The 15,332-nt window shown below is 44.2% G+C and overlaps 1 protein-coding gene across 1 annotated transcript in view; it reads right to left on the bottom strand.

Moving 5' to 3' along the window:
• The window catches only part of adam19a (ADAM metallopeptidase domain 19a), a 102,750-nt gene that overhangs the window by 17,387 nt on the left and 70,031 nt on the right, over nt 1-15,332 (bottom strand). Inside the window, exons 11-16 of the mRNA XM_023965861.2 lie at nt 10,412-10,554; nt 9,060-9,237; nt 6,557-6,646; nt 3,535-3,730; nt 2,818-2,926; nt 2,500-2,704 (exon numbers count right to left, since the gene is read on the bottom strand). Coding sequence (XP_023821629.1) covers nt 2,500-2,704; nt 2,818-2,926; nt 3,535-3,730; nt 6,557-6,646; nt 9,060-9,237; nt 10,412-10,554 — 921 coding nt within the window. The remainder of the gene's footprint in view (nt 1-2,499; nt 2,705-2,817; nt 2,927-3,534; nt 3,731-6,556; nt 6,647-9,059; nt 9,238-10,411; nt 10,555-15,332) is intronic.

Here is a 15,332-nt window from a genome sequence, read left to right as displayed (position 1 = left end):
ACTAAGGCTGCATTGTGACACAGTTTCCTTCTGATGCAACGACAGCCTTCATGTGATGCTCGTCCTGCCGTGTTGCCAAGCAGCAGTCCTGTGACTTCATTGAAATCATCAACTCTATTTAATGGCAGCACCGACCGTGACCTCAGGCAGTGAGCTTACCAAACTCCCCCACTGAGGCTGTGACCCCCCCGTGACATGCAATAGAGCATTAAGCACTTAAATTATTTTTTATCAGACACTGGGTTTGTTTTGTGTAAAACGTACCGACATGTTTCGGCAGAATGCCTTCCGCCTTCGTCAGGGTCGTCATCAGATGGTGGCGTGTGACGTCTTTAAAAACAGCTGATTGTGACTGAGGCGGGTCACATGTCAAACTTTGACAAGTGACTCCGCCCCTTGATGTCTGTCTTTCTCTGGAGGATGTTGCTCCAGGTGTGAGAGAGCAGGAAAGCCCCCTCATCCCGGTTCATGGAAGTGTGGGCTCGTTTCCTTATCTCCACCGCCTCCATGGTCCATCTGCGGTGTCTGTTGTCTTCAGAGGACTTTGGCCTTTTCCCAGTCCATGATATGGTTTTCTTGTTTGCAGTGATCCGTTATGGCTGATTTCATGTTTTCTTGAACTGCCTGTTGTCGTCTGGCTCTTGTTAGTATTTTGTTTGTTTCCTTTTCGCATTCTTTTTGATGTTCTGTTTTTCTTGTGATGAAGGAGCGTCCTGTTTCTCCGATGTACGTTTTATTGCAGGTGTGACATGGGATTTCATAAATGACATTGCATTTTTTATTTTGTTCAATCTTATCTTTTGGGTGAACCAGTAGTTGCCTGAGTTTTTTATACGGTTTCACTGGGGTGCTGATGTGATGCTTTTTCATGGCTCTTTGGATGCGTTCTGTGATTCCTCTGATGTAAGAAAACCATATCATGGACTGGGAAAAGGCCAAAGTCCTCTGAAGACAACAGACACCGCAGATGGACCATGGAGGCGGTGGAGATCAGAAAACGAGCCCACACTTCCATGAACCGGGATGAGGGGGCTTTCCTGCTCTCTCACACCTGGAGCAACATCCTCCAGAGAAAGACGGACATCAAGGGGCGGAGTCACTTGTCAAAGTTTGACAGGTGACTCCGCCTCAGTCACAATCAGCTGTTTTTAAAAGACGTCACACGCCACCATCTGATGACGACCCTGATGAAGGCGGAAGACATTCCGCTGAAACATGTCGGTACGTTTTACACAAAACAAACCCAGTGTCTGATAAAAAAATAATTTAACTGCTTAATAGAACTTATAGACACAATGAACTTCATTGAATCATGCAATAGAGCAGTTTAGAAGCATTTCATTCATGAAATGAAACAATAGTTTGACAATAGCTACTTTTATAGCTGAAAGACACAAATAACCAAATAAATCTTCCTGTTCTAAAGAGAACATGGAGACTGTCGGTTTAAATCTACTGTCAAACCAAACCAAAGACTTCACAGTAGTAGCTTTAGGGACTGCCATCTTGACTTAAGTTTTTAAAGTTAGAAGAAGTTTCACCGCTTATCCAAAAGGCTTTGTCATTTCTGAATTAGCTGGTAAAAGAGCTGGTTATATACATATATATATGGTATATATATGTATGTTTATACCATGGTCCAGGTGAATTCTCGATTCTGATTGGCTGCTGGGTGTGCATTAAAAAGTGATGCACCACAGGATAACCGCACGATGAAAAAAGAAGTTCCGGTCGCCTAGCTTAAATGATTTGTATCACTGCGCCGGCTTCTTTAAAACAACCTTTTGCTTCATCATCCGGACAAAAACAAGCGGTAAGAGGAGAACTTTTTCTCTGAACTGATGCTTTATTCAACCCATCGGAAAGATCAGCATATATATATATATCGCTTTATAGCGCAGAGTCTTAACTGCAGCAGTGGTGCAGCGCGACAAGGACTATTTGTTACGAGGTGCGGCGCATGTAACAAACAGTCCGCTTATTGTGAGAAAAGCGATCCAAATTTGAAAAAAAAAAACAAGAATTAAGGACTAATAACTCGTCAATATTATTTATTTGGTAAGTGACCATGGTATAAGCGGGTTAATGACCTTCAAAGTGTGCATTATCACTTTTTACACACTTCGTCGGCCATTAACCCTTACATTTATTCACCTCTTTGGATAAGAGGTGAAACATCTTCTAACTTTAAAAACTGAGTCCAGATGACAGTCCCTAAACCTACTGCTGTGATGGAGTCAACCTGGATGAATGAGAGTCTTCATAGACAAACCAAAGACTCTAAAATTGGTCACAGTGTTCTGCTGTTTGACAGCATTGATGTTGGATCAAGGACTGGTTGTTGGTGAAAACCCTTGGAGTCCCGGTAGGCCTCAGTAACCGCTGCCTCAGGAGATGGATCAATGTGGACAACTAATTCTACACACTTTGGTGTGTGATGACAAACCAGTGTACGAGCTCTGGTACACAACCATAAAGCCAAGTCTGGTGTGCACAAACCTTGCCCTCTCCACATTTGGTCCCGGTCACGACAAGGCCGGGGTCAGGCAGGTCCCCCTGGCCATCCTGAGTGCTGTAGACATAAGTGCCGCGACACTTCACCTCTCTGCCACCAGTCTTGATGGTCGTGTCAATGGAAACGGCGTTGGTGCCTTTGGGCTTCTTGGCAGCACTGTGACACTGGATCTTCCCACACTTAGCATCACTAGAGTGAGAAGGGAACAAATAATCACAAAAAAACATTGTTTTCTCCAGAATCTGCTGAACCGAGTTGTTTTATTTGAAGCAGGCTGCACACATGCGGTTGGTTTTCCATACCTCTTGTCACACTTGACATAGTTGCCGTGTTCATCTTTCCCACAGTTCCCAAAAGCGTTGCCTGCAGCATTGACATCTTCAAAGCAGGCATCATGTGCTGGTTGAGCTCCTGGACACACAGTGGAACCTGTTAGCCTCACAGAGCCACAGACATCAGATCTCCATCGTTCAACATGTCGGTGCTTCACCACAGAAATGACAGACGATCAACAGATCGAAGCAAACAGTTACTGAGTGTAAAGGTCGTGTCTCACAGCCACTGTGTACATTCTCCACGTATGAAATGTCGGTCTTCCTTGATCCATGCGTGCTCTACGCAGTTATTACCTAAATCTCATACAATTCTGCATGATTTTTTGTGAGATCCATCCACAAATGTGTGTCTTTCCACGTTTGTCTAACAGACTTTTCATGCATGAACCACTGATGTGTAACTTTTAGATCACGTATACGGCGCACAGATCACGTTCAAATGACATCATTGATGCATGAATCACTGATGAATTACAGATAAACATCACAATAATCACACGCTTCATGTTCTACGTTGGTTTACGTGTTCTTAGCGTGTTTATTCCTACTTCTTCTGTGGTTTTAACGTGGTTCACATCCGTGACATATGCAGAAAATGTACGTCGTGGCTGTGTGACCCGGCCTTAAGCAGAGTATGGCGTTGCATTGTGCGTTCTGTCCTCCACGCTAACGGCGTTTCCATACCATAGCCCCACAGCTGCAGGCACTGCTGTTGGTGAGTCAGGCACATGCCATTGTAGCAGTAGGCGTGTCCATACTGGCAGGCAGAACCGTCCAGCAGGTAGACGTTGGCAGGACAGTAGGGGGAGGCTCCAGTGCAGTATTCTGGCAGGTCACATGTCCCAGCTGGCCCCCTGCACATAGTTCCCGCCTCCTTCAACTGGAACAGACAATGATGTGAGGCAGGGGAGGTTACCCTCATGAAAGATGGTCAGAAAAGGTTAACATCCACACTGAGGTTGATCACTGCGACTGCACAAACGGTGACAGACACTTTCTGACAGCTGCTCGCCGTTCATCCTACAGGAGAAATTCTAATAAAGGGCTGCAAAAGGTCCTGAAGCTCATTCCTGACACACGACCATATTTAAATGTTTGCCCGCATAGAAATCAGAGTGCTGTGAGTGTCATGAACATGTATGTAGGGGTGCATGCTTAACTCAAAGGAAGCTGAACAGGATGAATGTGACGTACAAATACAACCTATGTTTCATATACATCCTTCTACTTCCTGAGTACGTCCTTTCAGAGAAAAACAAATGCTTCCCCTTTGCTTCACAGAAAGTGTCTCTGCTCCTATTCAGTCAAGAAAAAAAATGTCTAAAAGAAACGTGATGTTTATCTGTAATTCATCAGTGATTCATGCATCAATGATGTCATCTGAACGTGATCTGTGCGCCGTATACGTGATCTAAAAGTTACACATCAGTGGTTCATGCATGAAAAGTCTGTTAGACAAACGTGGAACGCTCCTGGAAAAACACACATTTCTGGATGGATCTCACAAAAATCATGCAGAATTGTATAAGATTTAGACAATAATGGCATATAATACGTGAAGTACTCATAAACTGTGTATGAATGACGTAGATCAAGCATGGAAGCCGACATTACAGATGTTTAGTATGGTAGACTTTGTTTAGTGTAAACCAGCTCTAAAAGAGAACATAGCTGTGCGTTGCCATGGTGACTCCATCACGTTACTTCAGGGTAAGTTAGTTTTAAATAACTAATGTTTTAATCAACTTTCCCAGTGTCATGGGCATTATAAGATTCAATGTGTGTTTTGACAAGATTAAAAACACCTTTAGGTTTTTTCATCTTTTCTACAAGCTAAAACAGATGAAGACATTTCCACAAGTAAATCTTCACATCCATCTTTTAATGAGTGGATGTTGAATAGAATGGAGAGCTTTAATCATTAGCTGTGACTGAGAACACGACCCGTCTGTCCAAAGACTATAAATCTGCTTGTTATTTTCAGGAGAGACCTCTGTCTGAGTGGCTGTTTTACTGGAAGCACTTAAAGAATCAAACGCTTGACGGCGTTTCCAATAAGACCTTCGGATCCAGACATCAGCAGCTGACTCGGTCGTCTCCTGACCAGGAGGCAGTTCGATTCTGGAACTTTAAACTTGCATCCATGGAGGTGTCAAACAGCTTTAAGCAGTTGATCAAACTAGAAAAACGCAATTACAACATTTATTTAAGAGCTTGAAACGTTCAGAGCCCAATGATCTGCAGCTGAACACCCAAACAGACGTGGGACAAACGCCGCATTCCAAGATTCTGGAACCCCTCAAGACCTGGAGTCCACATGCATGGACATCACTGTTTAAGGACTATTACCGGTTTTGATTCTGCTTAACTGGCGTCGCTGTCAAAGAAAAAAAAATAAAAAAACCTTTGACCTTAAGAGGTTAAATAGAGAGAAGAAGGGAAACCTCTTCATTTACATATATTGTGTTAGTGTAATTCAATTCAAATGTATTTATTTAGACCAATATTTACAACAATAGTCGTCTCAATGTCATAGCAGTAATAATGTTCTAATAATGAAATCATAAAGTCATAGGATTCAGTCGGTAATGGCTAAACTAAACTAAACTAAACTAAACTAAACTAAACTAAACTAAACTAAACTAAACTAAACTAAACTAAACTAAACTAAACTAACATCTCTGCCCTTAGACCCTCCTCCTCCATAAGGAAAAACTCCTAAAAAACAGATTCTGGAAAAAAAGAAGAACTGAAGGAGGGGTCCTCCCCCAGGACGGACAGCCATGTACCAGAACTCTCAGAGAGGATTCGCTGATCTACATGTTTGAAGTCCAGCAGTGGAGTTTTCTTCTTTGTGTTTTGGTGGGAAAACAAAAAGTGGTAGACTTGGTGGTGTCAGCTGGTAGTTTATGATGACTTTCCAGCTTTCTGATGTGGTATGAGGGACACCTGTGTGTGTGGGAGGGGGGTGGTTACACACAGAGGGGAGGAGTCCCTGACACGTGGGCGTGGCCTGCGAGGCGGCGGCAGGAGGAGAGCTTGGAACCAGAGGCGTGCCGCTTGGACACGGCAAAACGCCAGCCACAGCCATGGCTCACCAGAAAAACACTCACTTGGAGGAAGAGGGAACCGGCATACCCCCCAGGAGGATTACCTCGTATTGGAGACGCAGGGGGGATAGCGGGCTACACTCCTCCCATGGCTAAGTGTGCCAGCTATACTCCAGGATTATCTTAGCAGCCTGCAGCTCAGTCGCCACTGGATGTTTTTTGGGTTTTATAGAGACAGACTTTTCTCCTTTTTGCATGACTGTGTGTACTCATAGATCATAGATCTCTTTGTTTTTATTGCATGCAGACCAGTGGGAGGGACTTTTGTCTGGAACAGACTGGGACTATAAGCATCACATGGACAACCATCATCCCTTCACCTTTCTTGTCTACATTCCTGATGCGTTGGACTCAAATGTGTTGTTTTGTCATCATTGGTTTTTTGTTTCTTGTATTCTATTAAAACATTTCAATAACAAAGGCTTCTGCTGTCTCAGGAGAGCCGGGTAAACCCCCCCCCTGTTCCTACAGTTTAGTAGTTTTGGGGCCTCACCCCTCTGACAGGGTCAAAAGGCTAACACCATCTGTCAACTCTAAACACTGAGTTGTAGTTTTACCTGCACAGGTATGATGGTTTGTGCATGCATTTGTCTTACTTTGCAGTTCTGGCAGCACACGCCGTGGGCACACTGGGCCCCCTCCCTCAGGGTGCAGTTGTTGGCATTGCAGCAGTTGTTGGTACATTCCTGTAGCCACACAAACAAGCACACACAAGTTCTAAAACTTTGGTCAAATAGCCGGACAGACCTCTCCTCTTTAGCGAGAATAGCGAAAATAATATCATTATTAAGTAACGTAAAATTGACTGACTTGGTGGGTTAAATATGGCAGATAAGGTTTATATCATGTGGGACACCAAAAAAAGCGAATTCTCCGGTACAGATAGCAGAACCGCTGAGGTCAGATCTTAACGATACTGCAGTGTTAAAGAATGTTGACCAGGGGCTCGTTCAGTACCGGGGCTCGGTACCCATCCCTAGACCAGAGTCTGTTTATGATGTATTCAGACTGAACATTTGTTCTGGATTATCACAGGAAACAAACTCTGGTTCACTTTAAATGGAACAATGTGTCCCGTCTGAACACAGCCTTAGTTTTCTCACACACCTCATCTGCAAACCCAGAAAGAGTCTGCTGTTCTTCAGGTGGATCCTTTCAGATCCGCATACAGATTCATGCAGGTGTCAATCACACCCCTGATGGTAGCATTTACAGAGAAACTGAAGACTCATGAACAAGTCAGAACTCTAACAGATGAAAGGGAAAAACACATCTGAGCCATCATTACTGCTGTCGCTTCATTCAGAGGCATCCCATCCTGTTGCCATGGAGCCCTGAGGAGAGACGGCGGTGATGCACAAACACTAGGTTGAGAACGATTCCAGCAAGAAAAAGAAAGGCCAATTAAAACAGCAAGCAGGCCAGAAACAGATCATGGGTGAAAGCCTCATTTGGTTTTCAGAGGGACACAGTGAGATAATGAAACAAAGGTTTTCAGACACGCTTCAGTTTGGAGCCAGACCTACGCTCTGCTACTAAAATGTTAGTAAAAAAGGGTTTGTTTGGAATAGAGTCACCTTTATGTGAACAAACTGCTTTTAGTTGAAAAGGTTAAGATCCACGGCCAGGCGGGTCGTCTCATTGGCCGTTCTGAGGTCTCCATCTGCTGCTGTCAAACAACAGTTTCCTCTAGTTTCACGTCTGCAAGCGCTTCAAAGTTTTTCTCTCCTTTATGCTATTATGATGATTTTGGATGAGCAGGGAGATCGGAATGAACTACTCGGTCGGGACAAACCACACCTCCAGGAGCCGGGGGGGGCTGAATTATCAGAAATTAACGCACAAGGTGGAAGCCTGAACCGTCTGACGTGAAGCGGAGGACGGCTGCTTCCGCTAAGCGCCTTAATTCTGCTAATGTTCACTTTGAAGGCCATTAACCCCCTTATAACACAGTCACAAAAGAAATTAATATTCAACCAGTTTTTGGTCCTTTATTCTTGTTGTTTTTTCCATTTGGATCAACTATTAGTTACGTGGTGCGGTGCGTTGTCATGGTAACGTGACACCGTGCCCCTTAGCTGGCTCAGCTGCCACAGACATCGAGTGCAGCGACAAAGGAAAGTGATATCTATGCCGATGATCACGATGTGTTGAATAAAGCATCAGTTCTCCTCTAACCGCTTGTTTTTGTCCAGATGATGAAGTTTGTTTTAAAGAAGCGGCGCAGTGATAAAAAACATTTAAGCTAGGTGACTGGAACTACTTTTTTAGGCGTCCATCACCACTTTGGATTATCACTTTTTAATGCACACCCAGCAGCCAATCAGAATCGAGAATTCACCTGGACCTTGTTATAAATGATAATATTTTGCACACTAAAGAACATCTTTTACGAAATATTAGCTATTCTCCCAAACTCTTCTCTTACCTGGAAGTAAGAGGACTTACTTCCTACTTACTCCGCCTTTATCCCCTTGAGGGTGCCGCCCATTTCATGGCGCCAACCTAGACACAACTTCAGCAGAGCGTCTGAACTTTTGCAAAGATTGGATGTGCATTTGTTCATATAATAGGAACGCGTTTAGCCGATCACCGCTAGCTCCATGAAGAAAGTGGGTGTTAGCCTGGGGACGGAGCTGACAGCATAGACTCATCCTGAAAGGGGCGTTTCCTCACTTTGTGATGTCACAATGTGAGGATCCCCTTGTTTTTGTGGTTTGGGAGGGGCTGGTGCTCAGAGAGCGGTTTTTTAGAGGAACAATCAGAGATGAATGAATGGATCAAAATACCACTTTGGGTTGATTTTTGAGTGGAATGAAGATTATAAAGTATAAGTCCTTGATACATTTGGGTCTTCTTCATGTTCTGTGAACATCTGACGTGGTTTTTGCATTTCTCTGTTCAACATCGACATGCAGTGAGGGAGGCTGCTGCAGCCTTAAACCGCTTCCATTCAGTCACCTTCCTCACTGCAGAATGAAGGACTCCCTTTGCTTTACAATGAAGTGATGAACACATGGATCCCGTGTGAACACAAACGTGAAAGTCGTGCCGTTTACTAAACCGCATGTAAAGAAAATACAGGTGGGATGTGCAGACCTCAGGTTCCCCACAGTCACACTCTTCTCCATCCTCCACAAAGCCGTTGCCACACTTCTTGCCCCCCACCAGGTCCTTCATGTTGGGCATGTTGTAAAGGCACATGCCCCCCCCCTTCTGGAAGTAGCTGTCCAGATCCCGTTTGCTGCAGCGGCTGAAGACGCGTGGAAACGGGTGCCTGCGTGCAAACATGTCACATGTTACAAGCATGTCTGAGACACACAGATAGACAAAGTCCTTCACAGAGGAAATGAGGCCTCATGTCCACCAAGACAGTCATCTGAAAACAAACTGCAAACCTTTTTAGGCTTAGAAATGTCTTTCACTTCATTTTAAGGATGTCCTACAGAAAAAGGCTTTTAATAGTTTGGTTAAAAAAAGGAAGTTAATGAAAAAGCCTTAAATGGGAATTTAAATGTATTTTCTTTTTTTTTTACAATCTTTTTCCTCATATTTCCTTCTGTCCAGTGTAAAATAAACAATGATTATTATTTTTAGGAAGGATTGCATCATTTATTCTGTTTGTCGGATGAGACACGCTTGACTGTGAAAAGCTTTGAAGGATTAAAGGACCACAAACAAAAGATTTTCACCAAAAATCATTGATCTGTCACTAAATGTGCTTCAATAACCTATAAAGAAATTCAAAATAAAGAAACAGAAAATCCTGCAGCTGAAACGGAGGAAAAAAGCAAAAAGATCACTTATGTCTGCTGGGTACGGTGGCCCTGAAGGTCAAATCACATTAAAAACAAAAGGACATTTTAGTAATTAAAACTACATTTCTTTAACCACAACGTAAAAAAAACATGTAGGAAGACAAACCAAATTTCCAGAAATGAAAAATGAAATGTTCAGAAACTAAACCAAACAAGAAACGGGTAAAGGAGGGTTTCATGGGACGTTGCTGATTGGACGATGAGTTTGAGTTCTGAAGAAGAGGCAAAGCAGAAGGTTTTTACCTGAGCTGTGGTAAAAAGTCAATCACCAAAATGATCTTCTGTTAAAGGATGTCACCATGCAAAAGAGGTTAAAAGGTGAAGGAAAGTCATCATCCTAGCAGTGACATCCCATAATGCCCACCTTTACTGGCTTTTGCAAAATGTCTCATTTTTATCTGCTTTTAACTTTTTTTTTGGATTTGTGTTTTGAATTTTAAAATGTAATCTTGTTTTACAATTTTTTGTTTTTCTTTTTTAATTGTCGTTTCTTGTCGATCTTTAAGCTGCTGCGATTTGCTGGTGTGGTTTGTCCTTCAGGGCTACCGTAGCCGGGGACCCTGAATATTTTTGGAGCAGATAATGTGAGGAAGCAGCAGATGGGGGGGGGGTGATGCACCCTCCGGGCCTCACCCTGTGGCAGCCGCCATCACACACCCCCCCTGGTTCGCCGTGGCCTCCACGCAGCAGCCGTCGTGGTCGTGGCTCATGCCGAAATTGTGGCCCATCTCATGAGCCATGGTGGCGGCCGCTCCAATGGAGAGGTCAGAGTGGTCCTGAGGGACGAGGGTAAAGAAAAGAATTGAGATGGTTCACCCCCCCAACAGTCTGCTGTGTCTGGCTGCATGTGTGCTGGAGGACGGCTTCATGCTGGGAAAGCAGCCGCTGCACCACAGCCGGTCCGTCTTAGGTTTGAATTCAATCCTTCCATTTGAAGAAAATGGGAATCTCCAGTCAAAGGATGATCAAGCTTGTAAACCATGTGACTACAGATCTCTTCAGTCATTGGCCAGGAACTGCGAGGGCGGGGCAAAGCAACTAGAGACAGAAGTCATTGAGGTCCTGCTCTTTGATGATTCTGAACGTCTGCATCAACGTCTGGTTGAACACTTTCTCCTTTGGTGGAGTCGTGCTGCAGGGCGGTTACCGAGGAGACGACGGCTAAGAAGGAGCTCTGATAAATGTTTATGACGTATAGATGGTTGGAAAACAGTGAGAAGGGATGTGGATCACATATGAGTCTGAATTCATTTCAGTGAGTGTCTGTGTCTCATGATTGTGGTGTCATGTCATTGTTTTAGGAACTACAAGGTAGCTTCAGGATGATGTCACAGCGGCGGAGGGCGCGTGCCGCGTAACGAGACGCAGAAAAGCGTGGAAGAAGCTTTTCAGTGATGTTAAAATAAACGCTCTGACAAATAAACAGCTGGACTCTTCTTCTGTCTGGTAAAACCACAATCGTTGCTGCACATTTGTCTGCGACTCGTCTGTTGCTTCTTTCCTGCTCCGTTTACGTGACAACCGACTACGGTGGCCGTTTAGGTCCAGTTGTTCCGCTCTGAGCGCCAGGCCTACACAGACTGAGGAAACTCAGAGCAAACTGAAGCTCAGTCTGATTGGAAACGAACTGAGACCACCTCCAGAGACGGGTCAGAGAGCGGTTCCTGGTTCTGGACCAGAGTCCATTTGGATGTGTTCAGACTGAACATTTGTTCTGGATTATCACAGGAAACAAACTCTGGTTCACTTTAAATGGACCAAATGTGTCCCGTCTGAACACAGCCTGCTTAAAATGCTGTTGGTCTGATTGAGAAGGTTCAGCTGTGAGCAAACTCTCAATCGGGTTCAGCTTGTAATGTCAGAACAGCTTCTGGGACGGCAGCAGCGCTTCTGCAGACATTCCTCTAGTTAGTGGGACTGAACTGCAGCTGCAGCGGCGGAGAATCCTGTGAAAGCAAAAGCTTCACCGTCCTGCTGTGGACTCTGCAAAGCCCAGCGGGGACCATGCTGCAGGACAAGCGTCCGTCCACAGTCAGGAGTTCATTTATTCATGGGACCAGCCCAGCATTAACCCATACTTGTTGAAGTATTTCAGCCGTGTGAGCAAACAGACATCCTCTCTGCTGTCCGCCAACGTTTCTATTCCCAGTTAAGCGAGCGCCGCCGCGTCATCAGCACTTTATTCAGGGTTTTATCAGCTTTTCCCAAACCATCATGTTCATGAGTCATTCATTTTCCATGTGATCCCTAAAGGTCAGAACACAAATGTAAAGTGTCTTGGACTGAGTTTGCACTGGTTAGCCCAACCCCATTTAGATTCTGCCCCCACCAACATGATGGCCGACAGCCCATTAAAGGCTAAACTCGCTCCAGAGCGATCGACCGCTCAGTACGATGTTGTTCTCATACATAGATGCATGAAGCTCGACAAGCTGCCAGCATCCAGACAGTGGCCCCCCCTGTTCCCCTCCACTGAGGTCAGTTCACAGAAGAAACGTCCAGACAGGCTGGGATTCAAACTCACGGAGAGAAGAAAGGGATCAAATCCATTTTGGGAATTTGTTTGCAGATATGATTCTTAAGATTTGAGTTATGAACTTGACAAGCTTTCACTGCTTTTCATTCTTTTTATAATGTGTTCATGTGAAATTCTTCATGAGGACACAGAGGTGGACTTAATGACATAATGGTATGTCGACATGTCAGCAGTTTTTACTCTGGAAGACGTTTGACTTTTGAGTCTTAGTTCTGCTCTGACTTCATCCTTTTGGCCGAGACGAGGCCAAGATACAACCGTCACTGTTGGATGAGGCGGATTACAGGAGATCTCCTGCCACGTTCAGGAGCTGCAGCTGAAAAGACTGTGTCTCCCCGAGTCACAGCCGAGTCCTGGGAACCGCTCAAAGCATTGGATCTTCAGGTCTTAGGACTCCACGTGGACACATGTAACATCTCAGAGAGATACTGAGGTGCCAGACCATCTAAACATTGAAAAACCAGACGTATATTCTTTAAAATGATTCTACACAGACGAGAGCGTGATATTAATAATTAATTATATTAATATTGGAGTAATAAGCTCGCACCGTCTGCTCCCTGTTCCTTTTTAACCAGCTTGACCAACCCACCAAATATTCTGAAAAGCTCTAAACCGAATTCACATCAAGACCCGTCGGCTGAAATCCTCAACGGACATCTGTGCACATCGAACGCAAGAAACACGTATGAATGACGTAGATCACGGATGACTGACCTTTCATACGTGTAAAGTGAGCAAAATGTACGCAGCAACTGTGTGACACGGCCTCCAGATCTTTACCAACCAGTGCATGGCTGCATGTGCAGGCTAACACCGTCTGCTGGGGATGAGGACGCGTGGATCATCGTGTGATGGACAACTGCAGCAATCAGCAATATTTAAAAGAGTCCTTAAGGAGAGAGTCCATCACTCTGGAAAATGACTACCAACCATTATGTAATCCACCTTCCACAATGAGAAAAGATTGTCCACAAACAAAACACAAATGATGACAGCAGTTAGTATTTCTGAGGGCGGTCATCTAACAAGCTCCTCTATTAGTGACACTTCTTCCACTTTCGGCTTCTCCCATCAGGGGTCGCCACAGCGAACAAGTCGCATGGTAAATTTGGCAATGTTTTACGCCGGATGCCCTTCCTGACGCAACCTTCTCAAACCGGGCTTGGAACCGGCACATAAGTAGAGAAGGGAACAGGGAGCAGCCCGGAGTCGAACCCAGGTTTCACGGACGGAAGGCGCCGCAAACCAGCACGAGCTAAACTGGCTCGTCCTCTATTAGTGACACAATGAATCTAAAAGAAAAACCACTCAGATACGACTCAGGAGCAAAAATGATATGCAGCCTAAGCATTTCATATTCAGCTCCTATATTAGCATTTCCTCTTTATCCAGGTTTGACTCACAGCACAAATAGCAGCACTCACTTTCCAGACACATCCTTCATCTGCAGGACGTCAGCGGGGAACGAGGGGTTTTCAGGCCAGCTGAGAGATGGAATCACTGCAAAGACCCCCAGTCTACCCTGAGACCCCCCCTCAGCGTGGATCAGGCTGTGAGCAGGCAGAACGTTCACCTGACCAGCACCTGAGTCCACAATCCTCAGGTCTATAGCAGGGCTGCCGACCCTGGTCCTCCAGATCTACCAGGTTTTCTTCTGTTTTCTTCCTCTTGTGTAGTTTTAAGGGCGTTTCACAAACAACAGTTTATATTCCCCCCATCAGTCGTGTCTTCTTTCATAATTAAATCAAATCTACACACATCTGTGCTTGTTTTTTATTAATATCCTCTGCAGGTTTTCCAGTTCTCCACATACTTCTTGCTGCTGATCACCTGGATCAGGTGTGTTCGGTCAGTAAGAGTCAGCTGATCAGCAGAAAGCAGAGCAGGGAGAACTGGCAGATCTGGAGGACTTTAGGCACAGTGATACGGTGAGAACTCCTGGTTGTTTAGCAGCACCTTTGGATTTAAAAAGTAGAAGAAGGGACCGATGGCAGCAGCTGCAGCATCATCCCAGCAGCTTTTGGGTTTTTAACCCTCCAGTTCATCCCGGGTTGGAATGTATGAAATGCTAGAAAATGCTAAATAAACAGCAAAGGTAGGAATGTAAAAGATATTAAATACATACCAAAAATTGATCAAGCACTGGGAGAAACGGCAGCATCGGTTACGGATGTAAACATTTTTAGACCAGTACAGAAAAATGTGATCAAGTAACCGCAGCATCGTTTAAAAAACACAAAAATGAACAAGGCTGTGTTGGTAAAAATGAAGTAAATGATCCGTTTCTGGTAAACGTCATCTGTCTTTTTATGGATGTGTGACGTAAACCCAAAGACGTCCAATCACAGGCTTCCTTTTACCAAGTCGGGTCAATTCCAATTGGCTGAAGGTGAACCACAGGGAGGGTTGTGTGTTCAGGAAACATTAAAAACATGTTTTCACAGCGCTGACCAACAACACGGGGAGAAATAAACTTTATTTAAACACAAAGAACAAAACGGTCTAAAAGATCCAAAAAGCAGGTTTGAATGTTTGAAGCTGTTTTGTCCTTTTGTTGAATAGAAAAATCAAAATAAAAAGTTTATCTGTGAAAAGACATTTTTATTTATCATCCTAGATGAATTATAAATATCTAGATTGTATCTCTTTAGGTAAAAGAAAGTAACGTTTCCACCATAAATGTATTCAATCTTTAAAGCATTGGTTGGTGGAGCCTGTATGAAGATGAGGACAGAGTCACGTGACGGAGAGAAATACACCACCCTAGAAAAACACAGATTTACCCGCTAACTGACAGGCTGTTGAGCTTTCTATTAATAACAAACATTAACAAGCCGTTTAAGTTGTTCAATCCTACTTCAGTTTTTTTTGTTCCTTCATTCCCTCACAGCCGCCTCTACAATCGTAACCATGGCACTGGGATGGCTGGGATAGGCTCCAGCAACCCCATGACCCACAAAGGGGATTTTTGGAAATGTTAAGTATGATTAAATAAGTAATACCTATTTAAAAAAA

Source organism: Oryzias latipes, chromosome 18 (assembly GCF_053564925.1).
Source record: "Oryzias latipes strain Hd-rR chromosome 18, Olatipes_Hd-rR_3.1".
NCBI lineage: Eukaryota > Metazoa > Chordata > Actinopteri > Beloniformes > Adrianichthyidae > Oryzias > Oryzias latipes.
Note: the sequence above shows the minus strand (reverse complement) of the source record. Positions and strands in the feature narration are given on the sequence as shown.